Source organism: Cryptomeria japonica, chromosome 9 (assembly GCF_030272615.1).
Source record: "Cryptomeria japonica chromosome 9, Sugi_1.0, whole genome shotgun sequence".
In the NCBI taxonomy this organism is placed as follows: domain Eukaryota; kingdom Viridiplantae; phylum Streptophyta; class Pinopsida; order Cupressales; family Cupressaceae; genus Cryptomeria; species Cryptomeria japonica.
In genome coordinates, this window is record NC_081413.1 from 387,329,763 (window position 1) to 387,347,590 (window position 17,828).

The following is a 17,828-nucleotide window of genomic DNA, read 5'->3' on the forward strand; positions in this document are numbered from 1 at the left end:
AAATTCTGTCTGTTCTGGTAGAAGAGACATTTTCAGAGGTTCTGAGAAACAAAGAGATAGCAGTTGATTCAAATGATTAAGTTGATAGCATGGCAGAAAGAACATCAGATTCTAATGGGGCCGTAGAGAGAGCTAAAAAGAAGTTTGATACCATGTTGGACATGATGTCCTAGTTGGCCAAACTAAATCAGAGTGCTGGTGGAATTGCTAATCAAAACACTAATGGAAATAATGCCAGAACCTCTAGTAACTCTGGAGGAAATGGGAATGGAAGTAACTAGAGTAGCAACAATGGTGGAACCCCCGTTGGGTCTGTTTCAAGACCTTTGCAACCTGTCTTCGTTCCTAAGGAAGCACCGCCACCTGAAGTTGAGGTTCCAATGGCCGATGAGATAAGAGCTAGCTACATGGAGTATGCCTCGCTTCTAGCAGAGATTCGGAACATTCTCACCCTTGATCAATACATGAACCAAAAGAAGAGAAGGGATGGGAGATATGACAATTGTTATTCCACTCTGAGAGACTATCAACAAGCTCTTGGAAAGGTGACTCTAGCTCATTTTGATGGGAGCAATAAGTGTTCGGCTAGAGCATGGGTTCAAAAGTTGGACAACTATTTGTCCTTGAGGCCAATGCCAGAAGAAAATGCCATCAAGTTTGCTACCTTGCACTTGGATGGGGCTGCTCATGAGTGGTGGTATCATGGGTTGGTTATCCTTGGCCATAGGTCGATTAATACCTATAATGAGTTCACCAACAAGCTCATTGAAAGATTTGATACTAAGGATCTTGAGGTGAAATTTCGAGAGCTTGCACAACTCAAACAGTAGGGCTCTTTAGACACAACTGAGTTTCACAGCCTTTCAGTTATGGTTAGCAGTATTTCTGAGAAGAGGTTAGTGGTCCTATTCACTTAAGGATTGAAGAACCTTGGAAAGGATGGGTTAAAGCCTTTGATCCGCCCACCTTGGTTGAAGCAATCAGGAAATCTAGGAGCATGGAGTTGGCTACCCCTAAGTCTAAAATTTAGTTCAAGCCCTTCCCCTATCGAAAGGACAAGAAGAAATTTTCCAATCAGTCCAAGAAGTTTCCTCCTCAGATGGATGATGAGCTCCGCCAAGAGCTCCGAAGGAAGAAGTTATGTTACTCATGCAAAGAACCATGGGCCCCGGGTCATAGGTGTCATGGAAAATCAATAAACGTCAGCTGGAAGTCTATTATGTTGATGGATCAGATTCTGAAATTTTAGAAAAACAGACTGACATGGAGGAGAGTGAGTATGAAGAGGTTCCAGAAGGGCCTGAAGGTGATCAAGATAATGGGGGAATAGTTGTCCAACTCTCGAGCTTTCACAAGAATGAATCATTTAGAGTTCGAGGAGCAGTGGGAGAGCATCGACTTGTTGCTCTAATTGACACCTTAGCAACTTACAACTTCATTGATGCTAGAATTGTTGCAAAGAGAGGCCCGGTCACTGATGAAGTTGAAGACTTTAAGGTCATGGCTGATGGGCCAACCATTTGTTGCAAACGGATGGTTTCCAATATGTCTATGAGGCTGGGTAACTACGAAGTCAAGGATGACTTCTATGTTGTTAACATTGGAGGAACAAATGACATGGTCCTTGGCATACAGTGGTTGCGTTCTCTTGGAGAGATCACTCTTAAATTTGCAAACTATGGAGTTAAAATCATGTCTAAAGGAAAGAAGGTAGTTTTGAGAGGGATGTCAAATGGAGGCCCTCGTAATGTGTCAGTAAAAAGGATGGAAAAGATGATTCGCCATGGACAAGTTGAGTGGGCAGCCGAGTGTGTGAATATGCCATCCGACCCTGTCGAAGTGAAGAGACAATATCCTTCAGATATTTAGGAGCTAATCACAAAAAGAAGCAAAGTCTTTGAGGACTTACCACCTGGGAGACCTCTTGATAGGGGATCTGAACACATCATTGAGTTGGAGGAAGGAGTAAAACTGGTTATTATCACTCCATACCAGTATCTTAAGAAGCAAAAAGATGAGATAGAGAAGGCCATCAAGGAACTCTTGGACATGGGGTTTATCCGTCCAAGTAAGAGCCCATTTGCTTCAGCAGTGGTTTGGGTTAGGAAGAAAGATGGGACCATGCGCATGTGTGTGGATTACCGAGCACTAAATCAAAAAACTATCAAGAATCGGTACCCCATTCCCCGGATTGATGAGCTACATGGAGCGGTTTTCTTCTAAAAAATTGATCTCAGATCGGGTTACTATCAGATTTGCATGAGGGAGTTAGATATTGAGAAGACTGCATTCAGGTGCCACTTTGGGCATTTTGAATTTCTAGTCATGCCCTTTGGCTTGACTAACGCTCCTGCAACATTCCAGTCTTGCATGAATAAGATCTTCCAGAAGTAGCTAAGGAAGTTTGTGCTGATATTTTTTGATGACGTCCTCATCTTCAGAAAGACTTGGGAAAAGCACTTGCAACACATAGATGATGTGCTCAGTATACTGGAGTCAGAATCTTTGTTTGCTAAGGAGTCCAAATGTGAATTTGGAATGAGAGAACTACTTTACCTCAGTCAGATCATTAGTGCAGAGGGAGTCAAGATTGACCCGAAAAGATGAAGGCTATTGTTCATTGGCCTCCACCTGAGAACTTGACTCATCCGAATGGGTTCTTGGGTCTATGTGGGTTCTACAGGAGGTTCGTGAAGGGTTACTCGCAGCTTGTTGCCCCCGTCACTGATCTCACTAAAAAGGGAGCTTTCAGCTGGATAGAAAAGGCACAAGGAGTGTTTGACAAGTTTAAGGAGATTATGAGTTTTTGCCTTGTTTTGGCTATCCCCGATTTCTCCAAGCCCTTTGAATTGCAATGTGATGCATCAGGAGAAGGAGTTGGTGCTGTTTTGATGCAAGAGAAGCATCCAATAGCGTTTGAGAGCAGGAAGTTACATGGAGCTGAGAAGTCTTACTCTATCTATGACAACGAAATGCTTGCAATCATGCATGCATTAGCCAAGTCCAGACAATACTTGGTGGGGAGTAAATTTGTTGTTAAAACAGATCATAATAGTCTCAAGCATTTCATGCACCAAAAGGATTTGAATGAGAGACGACAAAAGTGGGTGAGTAAGCTACAGGCTTACGACTTTGACATTGAGTATGTTATAGGAAAGAATAACATTGTGGCTGATGCTCTTTCCAGAAGACCTCATTTGAGCTCATTGTGTGAGCTTACAGCTGATTTGAGGGACTTGTTGCTTGCAGATAATGCTAAAAATCAGGTTGCAACCAGCATCATAGAGGGTACTTTTCATGATGAATAGTACAAATTGGTGGATGGGCTGATTTGGTACAAGGGAAGGATTCTTCTAGTGCCTGAATCCAAGTTGAAAGGGAAGATTTTATAGACTTTTCATGACATTCCTCTTGTTGGTCACCAAGATTTTTTCAATACATATAAGCAGATCCGAGAAAGATTCTCTTGGAAAGGGTTGAAGAATGATGTCTTGAGATACATCAAGGAGTGTCACACCTGCCAGATGAACAAGGATGAGCATATTGCACCAGCTGGTTTGTTGCAACCCCTACCTATTCCCAATCAAAATTGGGAAAATATTTCGATGGACTTCATCACCGGGTTACTCAGAGCCAATGGCAAGGATTGTATCTATGTGGTGGTGGATAGATTGACTAAATTTGCTCATTACTTTGCCATTACCAGCTCATTTACAGCAACTCAGGTTGCTGATGTGTTTTTTTGTAATATCCCCAACAATTTTTTCAATTTGTTTCCAGTTACAATCACAACAAGAACCCATTAAGGTTAGGAAATCAATATACAATAATGCTGAAGTTGTAACCCTTCCACTTTCTGATCACCAAGTGCCCAATATGGGAAGGTGAGAGCATACAGTGTTGAGGGGATCGTTAGCTTCAAATAATTGGAAATAATACAATGCTTGGGCGGCAAGGCAACCCCTTCCACTTTTCAGCTGGATATGGAGAATATTGAAGATCACTTGGCAGTGAACCTGCCAAGGATAATACAAGAAATTGAAGAACAATCACTCTACCGCTTATGCAGCGGGAGGACTAGAAATGAAATTTACTATCAACTCCACCGCTTATTCAGCGGGAGGACAACATTACAATCAACTAAACCGCTTATGTAGTGGGAGGACAGTATTACAAAATATTCAACATAGGCGGCTAAGCCAGCCTCTTCCACTTACGCAGTGGGGCTACAAGCAATAATCCAAAAGATAGCTGTTAGTACTACTAACTAGCTTTACAATGCACATTATGGATTATCAATACATGAAATATCACTGTCCCAAAGATAGGTGGCATAGCTAGCCTTTTCCACTTATGCAGTGGGACTAACAAATAACATAACTTTGCTGTTAGTACTACTAACCAGTATTACAAATCATATAGAATGAAGAATCAAGTGCTGATAACAAGTCCAACAGCTGCAACAATAATAGATAATCACTCCCAAACCAACTTAGACTACTCACCGAAAATCTCTATGAAATTCTGAAAATCAATAACATGCATAGAAAACACGCAGACTGGCAAACTACAAACACCCCAAAATGCTCATAAATTCTCCAAATCAACTCCGAATGACACACAAACAGAAGCAAATGAAAGCTATGACTAAGGCGATGCAACTAGAGACTCAAACTTGCGCCGCGAACACCACAAACAGACAACACGCAACCCAAGGCAACCAAGAGATGGTACGGCCCAGCTGGAAAGTTCGATTTGCTGCCAAAAATCAGAAAGAACACCAAATGAAACACCAAGATAGAAGAATGATCACCCTCCAGATACGCTTCCAACGAGCTATTACCCAAAATAATCGATTGCACAGGCAGGGAGGTATGATCGAATCTTCGGTTCAGCCACACCAAAAACCAGCAACACTGAAATCCACACCACACTGAAAATCTGAAAATGCACACTAAAATCGAACCACACATTCAGAAGATCCAATCACAGCTAGGAGTGATGTCTAACACTCGAAGTCTGTCAAGAGCCCTAGGAGGTATTCACCCTCGAAGATTGTCTGGAGTTAATCCGACAGCATAATAGTGTAAATTGTCTGAGATACCAAATGAGAAGCCCAACACTCTCATTTATAGATTTTGAGGGCTCAAATTAAAATTCACATTCCCTCCAAATGAACGCCAAATCCAAATGCACATTCACTTCACATATTTTGAAATTACATTTCATTTCTCCTTTCTCCATATCCACCTTCTCATAGGAGCAAATATTCCTTATAAAAATGACAATAAAATCATAATGTGGCATCCAAGGTAGATAAGTGAAATATATTATAAAATTAACTTATTTCTCCATAAGGCGTCCATCTTGCCGTATTAATATTTCACTTTATAAAGTATTTTTCCTCAACAATAAATCACCCAATATATAATTAAGGAAATGACTTATATATCAATATAACTTAAGCAATCCCTTTTAAATAAATCGTCCAACCTTTGCCTTAAGTTGTAATTTAATTTAAAACACCATTTTTCATCAAATACTGAACCTGCCAATACAAGCTCCAACGATATGGTGAAACAAGCTGAGAGAATTGCCCTGCCAGAAATAGTCACTGAACTGAGCTGAGGAACCCTTGCCAAGAATAGAACCAAAAAATGAGGGAAGACCAACTGCGCAAACTGACTTGCTGGAAATAGCCTTCTGAACAAACTTGCTGACATCCTGCTAAAAATAGAATGCTAAAAATAGTAAGTGTTTCCAAAGTGATTTTAACCACATTTTGAGCAGTCGTCGCACTTACTAAATATAGTAAGTCTAGAAAAAGTAATCCGATGCAGATGCATGTTGAACCATCCTGAAGCTCTCTGAAAACATAGAAGGAATCCAGAATCCAAACTGTAAAACTCCCACATACACCCCTTGAAAACACCAAAGAATCCTCCTAGAAAATAGGAAACCCTAATTTCTGTTCCTGACTAGCCTACGAGCCTCCGAAATAGGCTAACGGCCAGCTGAACTAATCACTGCGGAAAAGGGGACATTACATTTTTCATGAGGTGTTTAGATTGCATGGGTACCTAAAAATATTGTAAGTGATAGGGACAACAAGTTCCTAAGCACTTTTTAGCAGGAAATCTTTAGATTATGTGGCACAGTGCTTACTCCAAGCACGAGTTATCACCCGCAGATTGATGGGCAAACGAAATTTGTGTACAAATGGTTGGAAGGCTATCTCAGAAATTATGTCCCGGAGCAGTAGAAAGCATGGGTGAGGTGGCTACATTTGGGGTAATATTGCTACAATTCCTCCTATCATATGTCCATCTGAGTGTCTCCTTTCATGTCACTGTGTGGTTACGAGGCTCCCAACTTTACTGATTTGATGCTAGGTGATAGAAAAGCCTTTCAACCTAGGGACATGGTGCAATAATGTCAAGATATTTTGAAGGCTTTGAAGAACAACCTCCAGAATGCGCAAAATCAGCAGAACGTTGATCAGGAATGTGTAGAGCATTCATTTGAGGTTGGAGACATGGTCTATCTTAAACTTTAGCCTTTTAGATAGTCCACTCTCAAGAAGAGTGGAGCAGAGAATCTAAAGCCACGTTTCTATGGGCTATTCAGAGTCATCAGGAGAGTTGGAGCAGTGGCTTATGAGTTAGATTTTCCGGCAAGTAGCAAGGTGCATAATGTCTTCCACGTGTCTCGCCTCAAGAAGGCACTTGGGCACAATGTTGTGGTCTCTTTAGACTTGCCTCCATTGGATGAGGAAGGACAGTTGGTATTGATTCCAGAAGAGATTATTGATTTCAGAGAGCGCTCCTTTAGAAGGACAATCAAGGAGTATTTGGTGAAGCGGAAGAACCTAGCTGCGAAGGATGCCACATGGGAGATAGAGGAGATTCTATAGCATCCTGGCTTGCGATTACTTGTGGGCAAGCAATTTTGGGCGGACTGTAATGTCCCTTTCTCAGTGATGAGAAGTTAAGTTGGCCATTAGCCTATTCCGGAGACCCATAGGCTAACTGGAGGCAAAAATTAGGGTTTCCAACTTTTATGGAGATCTGCGTGTGCTATTTGATGATGGACTAGTTGGAATTCTACAATTCAGACTTTAGATTCCTTTTGGGTTTTTTGAGAGCTTAGCAAAGGTGTGACATGCAATCTGTTCGGGGAAGTTTTCTGAACTTACTATTTCTAGTAAGTTGATGGCAGCCGTCAGCGTTTCTGGGTTTTTCTGGTTTTTTTGAGCTCATCCACAAGGTTCGAAGAGCAATCTTTTTGGAGTTGTTTTCAGGACTTACTATTTTTAGTAAGTTCTATATTAGGCAGTGCTATTCTTAGCAGTTCAGTGCAGAGCTCCAACCCAAGTTATGATGGTTTTAGTACTTTAGTTTTGGGCTCAATTTGGCATTAATTAGTTGTTGAATTAAAGGTGATTTATTATATATTATTACCTTAGCCTAAGGTTTTAATATTTAATTATGTGGAGGAACGACTTAGGAAGGGATATATATATATATTTTATCCTAAGTCTCATTTTATTTCCTAAGTCAGGTGGCGCTAAGAATGAAAATATTTCACGCTTTATGATGTTTTTTATGTTATAACATGTTGACCTTGGAAAATTTGACTAGGAGGGTTGAAGAGGGGACGCCAAGCCTTGAGGAGTCATGGAATGAAATGCAAGTGAAAAAAGGTAAATTTGGGCGCCATGTGAATTTGAATTTGAGCCTCCAAAATCTATAAATAAGAGTGTTGAGCTCTCATTTGGGGCATGCTTGATGAATGATAATGTTATGTTGTCAGAATGATGCCAGAATTGAGCTTCGAAATTGAGAGTTTCCTAGAACCATCAGTTTTGTGCTTGAAAGACAGTACCTAGCTGATTATTTGTGACTATCTTTCATCTAGAGAGATAGATTGTGCTAATCAAAGAGATTTATAGATTTTTCAGTTTTGGTGTGTTGGGTGTGTTTCCAGTTTGCTGGTTTTTGGAGTGGCTGTAGGTGATTTTCAGTCATCTTCCTACTCGAGTGACTATTTGTTCTGGGTAATTGCTCGTTGGAAGCCTCTTTGCTGGGCAATTCATCATGTGGAGGTTCGTGTCAAGTGGTTTGGTGCGCATTTTTCTCTTGCTGGTCGAACTTCCCTGCTGGTCGTACATTTCCAGCCAACCCTAGGGCAACGCGCAACATTTTCAGTGGTGGTTTGATGGGGTTGTTGAGCTGGGGGTTCGATTGCATACAATCTAACATTTATTTGCCACCGGTTTGGAGCTGTTTGGTGGAGTTTTGAGTGAGTTGTGTTCATTTCGTTGGTGTTGGTTCGTTTTTGGTGTTGCTGATAGTTTTATTTGTTTTGATTAAGTGTGTATTTGGGTTGCAATTTCAGTGTTATCTATTGTAATCTTTAGTAGAACTTTCCTTCTATTAGAGTTGTTAATTCTCTTGTTCTGACAGTAGTTGCAGGATTCATTATTGTAAGATTGTTTCAATAGTACTGATCAATCGCTTTGCTGCAATTTACTTGTATCCCCCACTGCATAAGTGGAAGAGGTTGGCCATGCAACCTATCTTTGTTTGTAATGTTGTCCTCCCTATGAATAAGCGGTGGAGTTGATAGTAATCTTCATTTCCAGTCTTCTTGCTGCATAAGCGGTAGAGTGATTGTTGTCTTAGTTGTTTTGTTTGTTCTTGGTTGGTTTACTGCCAAGAAGTTTCAAAATTTCCATCACCTACTGTATAAACGAAAGGGGCTGGCTTGCTGCCCAAGTATTTTAATAATTTTCAGTATTTTGCAACTAACGATCTCGTCAACACTTTATGGTCTCACCTTCCCAGATTGGGCACTTGGTGGTCAGAAAGTGGAAGGGTTGTAGTTTTTAGAATTATTGTATTTTCATTGCTAACCCTAACGGGTACTTGTTGTGTTGTAAATTGCTAAATTTCAGAAACAATTGTGGGGATATTACAATTTTCTTGAATAATAATGTTAAATTTTCATGTGTTTCACACAGAGTTCCCAGACTTGCCGCGAGTCAGGCGAGTTCGCCGAGTTGGCGAGTCGAGCCAACCTCGGTGAGTTTTGTTGACTCGCCGCTCGGACTCGGCGAGTTTTGGGCAAAACTCGCCGAGTCCGAGCTCCAAGACTCGGCCGCGCGATAGGGACAATTCGGATTTAAAAAAATAAAAAAAATAAGAGCTTTTTCATTTGTTTTTTTTTCCCTTTCTCTTTGGTATAACCCTAAAAGGTCTTCTAATTGTTAGTTGTGAGAAGAAGAGAGGAAAAGTGAGAGAGAGGAAGGAAAACAAGAGGCCATAGGTTTGCAACCAGCAAGGAAGAAGAGCATCAAGGAGACCACAAATCACATTGGGGAGGCCATAGGCTTGCATTGAGAGCATCAAGGAGTCCAAAGCAAGACTTCTCAACTCATTTGAAAGAGGTAAGGTAGATTTTGCTTTTTTTTTAGGTATGTTAATGGATTTTTTTCATTTGTTTGTTAATTTTTTTTTAGTTTAACAGTTAACTTTCCAAATCTTGAATGTTTTTATTTTTTTAGCTTAATTACAATGAGAGAAGTAGAATAATGGCAAAGTGCAAACCCTACATTTTTTTAGAAAAAAAGTTGTAAACATGTATTTACAATTTTTTTTTTTTTAAAGTAGGGTTTGCTGATTTTTTCTATTAGTTTATAACTTTATTAAATTTTCTTATTGCAGCAGCCTTCACGTTTAAAAAACATTCATTTTTCACAATGCCTAAAAAGGATGAGGCTTGGAAATATACTGAAGACTTTATTGGCAGACAAAAAAATCAAACAAAATGTTTTTTTTGTAAAGAAATTAATTTTGGTGGCATCAATAGATTTAAATACCATATTGCTGGCATACCTGGCCATGATATTGAGGTATGCAAATTACAAACTCCTGAGGCAAAACGTTTCTGTTATGTCCAATTAGAAACACATGAACAAGAGAAGTTAACTAAGAAGAGGCAATTGGAAGAGTTAAGTGCTATTGGCTCCCATGCACCCACATCCGCATCTGCATCCGCATCCGCATCCGCATCCGTATCCACATCCGTAGGCTGTGTTGGAGAGGGTTCTTCCATGCCTCCCTTTCACCCTAGTGCTTCTGCTAGTGCTAGTGCTTCTACTTCTACTCCTCCTGGTGGCACTATTACCTTTGGCCCTAGAGTTCGGAAATCCAGGTTGGATAGTTATTTTGTGCCGCGTAGTACTCCTGGGGCACAACCCTCGCTTGAGGGCATGGGTTGGAACAAGGAGGTTCATGATGCTGCAAGAAAACAAATTTGCAAGTTTTGGTACTTTTGCAACATTCCATTTATTGCAGCCAGGTAATTCTTTTTGATTTGATTGCTTTAAGTTTAAAAGTAAATTTATAGTTTGAAGTTGAACTCTACTTTGTCTAATCATAATCTATTTGTGATAGGTCTCCTTATTGGCAAGGCATGGTAGATTCCATAACCATTTGTGGTGCGGGGTTTAAAGCCCCTACCGATGCTGAGTTAAGTGGCCCCCTCTTGTTACAAATGGTTGAGGATATGAAAGTTGAGCTAGAGGACCACCGACAGTCTTGGAGCCAAAAGGGTTGCACCATCATGATAGATGGTTGGACGGATAGGAGGAATAGAACACTCCTAAATTTTCTTGTTTCCTGCGGAGGTGATTGATCATGATTCATTCTAATTTGTACTTCCCTAAATGCATTGAATAAATTAAATTTTGATTTGTTGAAAGTTTGAAACTCTATTTTCAGGATCCACCATGTTCTTGAAATCTATTGATGCTTCCTCACATGTGAAAAATGCCACATACTTATGTGAGGCAATTGAGGAAGTCATACAAGAGGTGGGGGAAGAAAATGTGGTGCAGGTGGTGACAGATAATGCAGCAAGTTATGTTGCTGCAGGTAAATTTTGAACTTTTCAAGTCTTGATGGAGAGGCATCTATGATTATTTAAAATTTTCTTAACACATCAAAATTTCTATTTAACTTAAAATTGCTGCAGGTAAACTTTTGATGGAGAGGCACCCGAAAATTTTTTGGTCTCCTTGTGCGGCCCATTGCCTTGACCTCATGTTGGAGGATATTGGTAAGCTTGAATGGGTGAAATCAATAGTTGAAAGGGCCAAAAATATCAGCAAGTTTATCTACAATCATGCATTGGTCCTTAGCATTATGAGGCAATACACGGGGCAAAAGGAGTTGGCTCGTCTTGGTATCACGAGGTTTGCCTCAAACTTCCTCACACTGAAATCCTTGATAAAATCAAAGGCGGCTTTGAGGCGTATGTTTGTTGGTGAGGAGTGGACTTCCTCATCCTATGCTACGACCACTGCAGGGATAGATGTGGTAAATTGCATTTTTGATGAGCCAGGTTTTTGGAGCCCCTGTGGAGAAACCGTGCAGGTAAATTTATTACAATTTAACATTTAGTATCTACTATCTAGTATCTACTATTTAGTAATTTAATTTTAATTTATTAACAATTTAACTTTGCAATTTTTCTTTTTTTTAAATTTAATTTGTGACTTAATTGTTTTTGTTTAACATTATGTGTAGGTCACTGAGCCCCTCGTAGTTCTCCTACGAGTTGTTGATGGGGAGAAGCCCTCTATGGGCTATATATATGAGGGTATGGATAGGGCCAAGGAGGCCATTAGGTCCATATATGCAAGAGATGAGGATAAGTATGGCCCCATTTGGGAGATTATTGATAGGAGATGGCAGAACCAGCTTCACAGGCCCATCCATGCAGCAGCCTATTACCTCAATCCGGCATTTCGATTCCGTGATGACTTCAAGGTAGATGAGGAGTTTCTTAGTGGCCTGTATACAGTGGTTCAAAAGTTGTGTACTGATGGCACAGCCTCAAGTACAACGCTCCAGCTGGATAAATATAATAATCGAGAAGGGGCAATCTTCTCAAGCAGCATGTGCATAGAGGCTCGAACACAATTGCAGCCAGGTAGAAATATATGTAAACTTAAGATTCTTAAGTTTATGGCTTATGCATTTTAATTTTTGATTTTATAATCTAGCCTTAAAGTTGGAAATGAGTTTGATTTTTTTTTCTTTTTCGTTATTTCAGATAGATGGTGGCAAATGTTTGGGCCCTCAACCCCAAACCTTCAAAAAATTGCCATCCGTATTTTGAGCCAGCCATGCAGCGCTTCTGGATGTGAGCGCAATTTGTCCATGTTCGAGCACATCCACTCGAAGAGGCGTAATAGATTGTCTGTGGAGAGGTTGAATGATCTTGTTTTTGTTCATTACAACCTCCGTCTTAGGACCAGACAGATTTTGGACACTGACTCCTCTCCGATCACTTTAGCGGAGATCGATCCAGAGTCTGAGTGGATCACTGAGTCTACCGATCCCGTCTTCACTGAGGAGGACCATGAGTGGGTTGACCAGGCAGACAGAGAGGCTGAGGCTGTGGCTATGGCAGAGGAGGAGGATAGAGCACGATCCGACACAGGCACCTCACGGGTAGAGACTATGGCTTCTCAGTCATCCAAGACCTACCTTAGACGCATTTGTAGGAGGCAGACAGGCTACTCTGAGGCTGAGGATGAGCTAGAGCCTGAGCCATAGACTTGTTTTTGTTTACAGTTATATATATGTTTGGGAACATTTGATGTCATGGATTTTATATACATTTGACAACATTTATAACTCTATATATCTATGTTTTCTATTTCCTTCAGCTACAATTTACATTTCTACGCATGTGATGGATGTATGTTTATGTATGTGATCAAATTAGCTTCTATTTGATGATGTTATAGTGTCTTTAAGCTTTATTCAATAATGGGTGCATGAAACAAGTTTTAAATCGTTAAAAATCTCTAAATTTCAAGGGTTTTTTATTTTGCCGAGTCATAGCCGAGTCACGAGTCGAGTCGGCCTTGCCGAGTCCGAGCCGAGTCCGAGTCTGGGAACTTTGGTTTCACAGGTTAATGACTACCAAGGGAGCACTTTCGAGAAAAGCACAAATGAAGTTCGCTAGTAAGGGATTGTAACCAGAATCAAAGATCAATTCAAAATGGAAGAATGTCAAAGCCGCCAACCTTGGGCACAAAGATTTCAAAGAATTTAGAATTCCAAATGGAGTGTCATAGATGCCAACCTCGGGCACGTAGATTTGAAAGTATTCAGAAAGAGGATGTATGGGCAAGATGCATTGTTGCCAACACCTATTGCTTGCCGAATGATGAGAAATGGCATCATCCAAGTAGCTGGATTTCCACTAGCCATGGAATGTGCAGATCTAATGGTCGAATGCGCCTTACACTACAATACCCAAGAGAGAAATTGTTGCACCAGATGGAAGAGTCTTGGCTCGTCTCGGAGAATTGGCCATTGAAGAAGCCTTCAGGATTCCGAGCTATAATCGAACTTCATATAAAACCAGGGAAGAAACTAAGAAACTCTATTAAAGTCAGCCTGAACTTTGTATGACAAACATTAATAAGTCATTGCTAGAAAAACCAAGACCCAGCCCCGAGGTGCCGAAGAATTTATTCCGCACTGACTTCAAGGAAGACTATGGCGATCTCATCCTACTGCTGAATAGAGTAATGGGCAGCCCTCAAGGTGCACCATTCGAGACATGGACGTATTACTTCATTGATGAGATCACTTTTGGAGTCAGGATGTTGAATTGGTTTAGAATAATTAGTGACAACTTGGACAAAAGCTGAGAAATTTGGAAAGGACAAAGTCCTTTTATATGAGCTCCTACATCATCTACCTATTGGCAAGAGACTATAGATATATAGGACTGATTTGCAGAGGCATTGTTGGCAATGGCAAAAATGAGTTCAAGTCTTATGAGTGCTATCTGCAGCTGCAGCTAAGCGAAAAAGCCCACTTCAAGCAAGCAAATGATGTATATCACCAGAATACTGTAGGAGGAACACATCAGAGGCTAACTCCAGAGGCCAAAAGTTTAATAAGCAAGTATGGATCCTGGTTTATCCAGTTTCCTAGGTTTACATACATAAGAATTTAAGGTTTTATTGGTTGACCGTACCAACTTCCAATCTATCCTACCAATAGAATGGTCCCGCTTGAGGTCCTTAGACAGTTGGAAACTTATCAAGGCTTCCAAAGAGAAAAACAGAAGACGGCTATTCCATTCCCATTCTTTATCGAAGATATGCTAGAATCTTGCCCAACAACACATGCAACTGAGAGTGCCAGGCTTGAGATGAAATGGTACCCTTTCACAGTCTATCGGTCCAGGGCTGATTATGACCCTCACAACAATATTGGGATGATAAATGGGGAAAGGTACAAACATAGAATAGACTTAGAAGATTTTTGGGCAAATGCTACTGATGAGTTTGACATCAAGAAGAGACTCTTGTCTAGGCTGCCAGTAAGGTTGATAAGGACAACTGAACTTTTCCATGCGCCTGATCAATTGGAAGATGATGGAGAATACACCGAACCTCGCTTCAACGAGAATGCACCTCTTGCTCCTGTTAAATGGTCAGAACCATAGCACGAAGACTTAACCACCTTGATGCGGTCAGTTGTAAAGTATTCCAAGTGGTGGGTTGATCAGCAGGTCCATGGGCTAAGACGAAAAATTATGATCTTGACTTATAACCTGATGAGTGAAATAGAAGCATATTCTTCAAATGCATAAGCATCTCAAAATGTCGAACCTATTGAAAGAACTAACTCTAGGAAAAAGAAGAAAGAAGTTGGAAGCTCTTCAAAGACAAAGGACAAGACAAGTATAAATGGATCCATTCAGAAGAAGCAAAGGCTAGAACCATCTCGTTCTACCGCATTGGGGAATGTAAATAATATAGTGACGATTGATGAATCATTGGTTGAGATGCAAATTCCTTCTCCGATCCATGGGGAAAATGTAGTGTCAATCCATTAGAAAGATGAAGAGCCTCCGTTTCCTACAGGCACAAAAATATTAGAGTCAGATAATGAAATGGATATTCTGGGCGATGAATTTTAGGAGAGAATAATTTCCGCTCTCCGAGGAGGCCACAATATACCATGTGAAGAGAATAATCAGGAAGAGGAAGGCGTAGAATAGCCTACTATTCCTGATTGGCTGAAGGAAAGGTTAAAAATGAAAACACAGATAGAAGTTCAGGAAGAAGAAGATGAGATGGCTGATTTCTTGGGTAGATTAGGAGAGGTTGCTGCAAAGAAGCCAGCCAAGAGGTTTTCCACCATTGAGAGAGATGAGACAGGCTATCGTATAGTCCAGATTACTGTACCTAAAGTAGACAAGGCAAAGGAAGATATTGGTCCTCATGAATATGCAATCACTACTGTCAGTTTGGGACCAAATACAAAAGGTCAGGAGGTTGAAGACTTAGACAATTCAGTTGCTTCCATGAAGGCAAGAATAGACAAGGAGGTAGGAAAGAAAATAGAATATAAAAGGAGAGTTGAGCGCCTCAAGGAGTACATTCAACACCTGACCAAGCCACTCGACCAAATCAATCTAGCAGCTCCTCCACTTTTGAATTCTTCACAGGAGACAATCAAAGATTCTGGAGAAGAAATGATAACAGCCAGAGAAACTAAGGAATGGATGGAGAGCGTAAGAAGAGAGGCAACCACGTTTATGGAAGGATTAGCATTTGCCTATGGACAAACTTCTTCGGTGCTTTCCAGGATTGCAAATATGGCGGAAGCATGGGTTGATCTCCAAGACATTCAAGGCAGAATTGTTCCATGCCTTAGAGTATTGAAAGGAATTCCGAAACAGGAGTTAGTAGATGGAAATGTGATTGTAGCTGGAGCTGCATATGACTTCAACAGTTGGCATTGGACACTGGTTGCACGAAGTGAAATTTTGGAGAAAGTATAGGCTGATAGTGTCAAAGTTGAGGAGCAGATTAAAGGACTTTAGAATAAGATCCTCCTTGTAGTTGCGGATGTGCTTGAAAAAGAAACAATTTGAGAAAAGGACGTGGCTGGAAAGTTTTAAGCTCAGAGCTTAGGAAATTTTCTTCACCATCACTGGCCCAGTCCTGAGGTAGAATTTGACTAAGCCATCGAACCTTTTGTCCATCCGGGATGCCTTCCAAAACAGGAATTGGAGTGGGAAGTTTCTTTTGCTGTATGTGCAGATGATTTGGATGGATTGGAATTCGGATGTTGCCACATGTCACAATGGAGGAGGTTGATTAGATTGTGTCCAGATTCATTGAATGCACTACTGCTCGAAAGGATAAGGATGTCACCTCCTAGAAGATAGCTCCTCATGTCACTTGTCTTTCTTGCATTTGTCTAATGATTTTATTTTGGGAAACCCTAATTAGGGTTGTGGTGTCTTAATCTTGATTGTTGATCTTAGATTGATCTCGACCTTTCATTCATTTTTCGGAACTCTATATAAACTCTCATTCTCTCATTTTCATTTTGTTCTGGAGAGATTCATGAAATTGTTGCTTAGAGCTACTTGAATAATAAAAGTTCATTTGCAAGTGTTTGCCTTGAAATCTTATTGTTATTAAGTGGTTGCATGGTTGCGTATCTTTCTTCAATAATAGAATAGATTTGCTTAAAGGAGATTTGCTTTCAAAGTTCTTAGATGAATAAAGGATTTGATAGTTTAGATTGGTGAAACTCTTGCTCATACTTTCTTTGGATGGATGATTTTCGTTCAATGTGTAAAGTTAGCATGAGCTTATGATGTGGATTCTTTAACTTTTACTTGGAAAAAATATTGTTTGATTGATGGTATTATTCACAAGTATAAAAATCTTAAGCACAACCTTAGAAGATTGCACCTGCTTTGTGTAGTTGTCCTAGTGTGGTGAAACAAAGTGTTGTTATTGGTTTCCCCAGTCCTTACCGTCTCTTGAGTTCGTAGGAATAGCTTAGAAGTAGCATAGAACTTCTGAACCCTTATCCTTTTTATCCTTTTTTGAGGAAGTCCAAAATCTGAAAATCCAAAAAAATAAAAGAACAAAAAAAAAGAGAGCATTCATTGCCATATTTGTCTAAGTCCTAGCTTGCGAATGATCTTTCCAAGTGTAAGTCCCCCTTGTATTTGAGCATACATTACCAAGGAAGCTATCCCACACAAAGTTGCTCGTTCACACATATAGATCTTGGAGTCGCCCTGTGGTCTTTCTCGCAATCTTGGCACAAGTAGTGATTTTGTTTAGGAGATGGTAGAGTATCCTTGGATATTTTATTCTAATGTTCAGTATATGATAAAACGTACACCAACAGGAGGGATGACCTAACTAATGGACATGACTTATCCACCAAAGAATATATATAAGCCCTGTGGTCTTTCTCGCAATCTTGGCACAAGTAGTGATTTTGTTTAGGAGATGGTAGAGTATCCTTGGATATTTTATTCTAATGTTCAGTATATGATAAAACGTACACCAACAGGAGGGATGACCTAACTAATGGACATGACTTATCCACCAAAGAATATATATAAGGGAGGAATTCTTGTCGAGGAGAGGCATTGGGAAAATAAGGAAAATCATTAGAAGAGCAGACAAAATATAAGGACAGCAATGGTAATTAGGGCTGACTAAACAAAGTTAATAAATTATTTATTAATCAAAGTAGTGATAAGAGAAGAAGGGTGTAACCCTTTCAAAGGGGTATTGGGGTGTGATTCCCTACAAAGGGAGATACAAAAGAAGAATTCCATTTGAAGAAAAATGGCAGGAACCAATCAGCATCAAGGAAAGGGACATAATATGAGGAGTTAATACGAGGAATGCTGATCAGAGGAGATAGCAAATAATAAATACCAAACAGCCTTCAGGCATGAATTAAAGG

The 17,828-nt window shown here is 40.2% G+C and overlaps 1 protein-coding gene across 8 annotated transcripts in view; it reads left to right on the forward strand.

Annotated features, from left to right (window-relative positions):
• The window catches only part of LOC131072799 (uncharacterized), a 276,797-nt gene that overhangs the window by 163,968 nt on the left and 95,001 nt on the right, over window positions 1-17,828 (forward strand). For 2 of the 8 annotated variants that reach the window (XM_058009068.2, XM_058009060.2), the window contains 5 exons: window positions 10,458-10,690; window positions 10,785-10,937; window positions 11,038-11,438; window positions 11,592-11,997; window positions 12,121-12,738. The exons of 3 other annotated variants lie outside the window; for them this stretch is intronic. In XM_058009068.2, the coding sequence (XP_057865051.2) occupies window positions 10,458-10,690; window positions 10,785-10,937; window positions 11,038-11,438; window positions 11,592-11,997; window positions 12,121-12,626 (1,699 nt within the window). In that variant the 3' untranslated portion in view covers window positions 12,627-12,738. Of the gene's footprint in view, window positions 1-9,202; window positions 9,449-9,508; window positions 10,363-10,457; window positions 10,691-10,784; window positions 10,938-11,037; window positions 11,439-11,591; window positions 11,998-12,120; window positions 12,739-17,828 lie in introns of those variants that run through there. 3 more of the 8 variants (XM_058009073.2, XM_058009089.2, XM_058009083.2) reach the window with 3 other exon arrangements.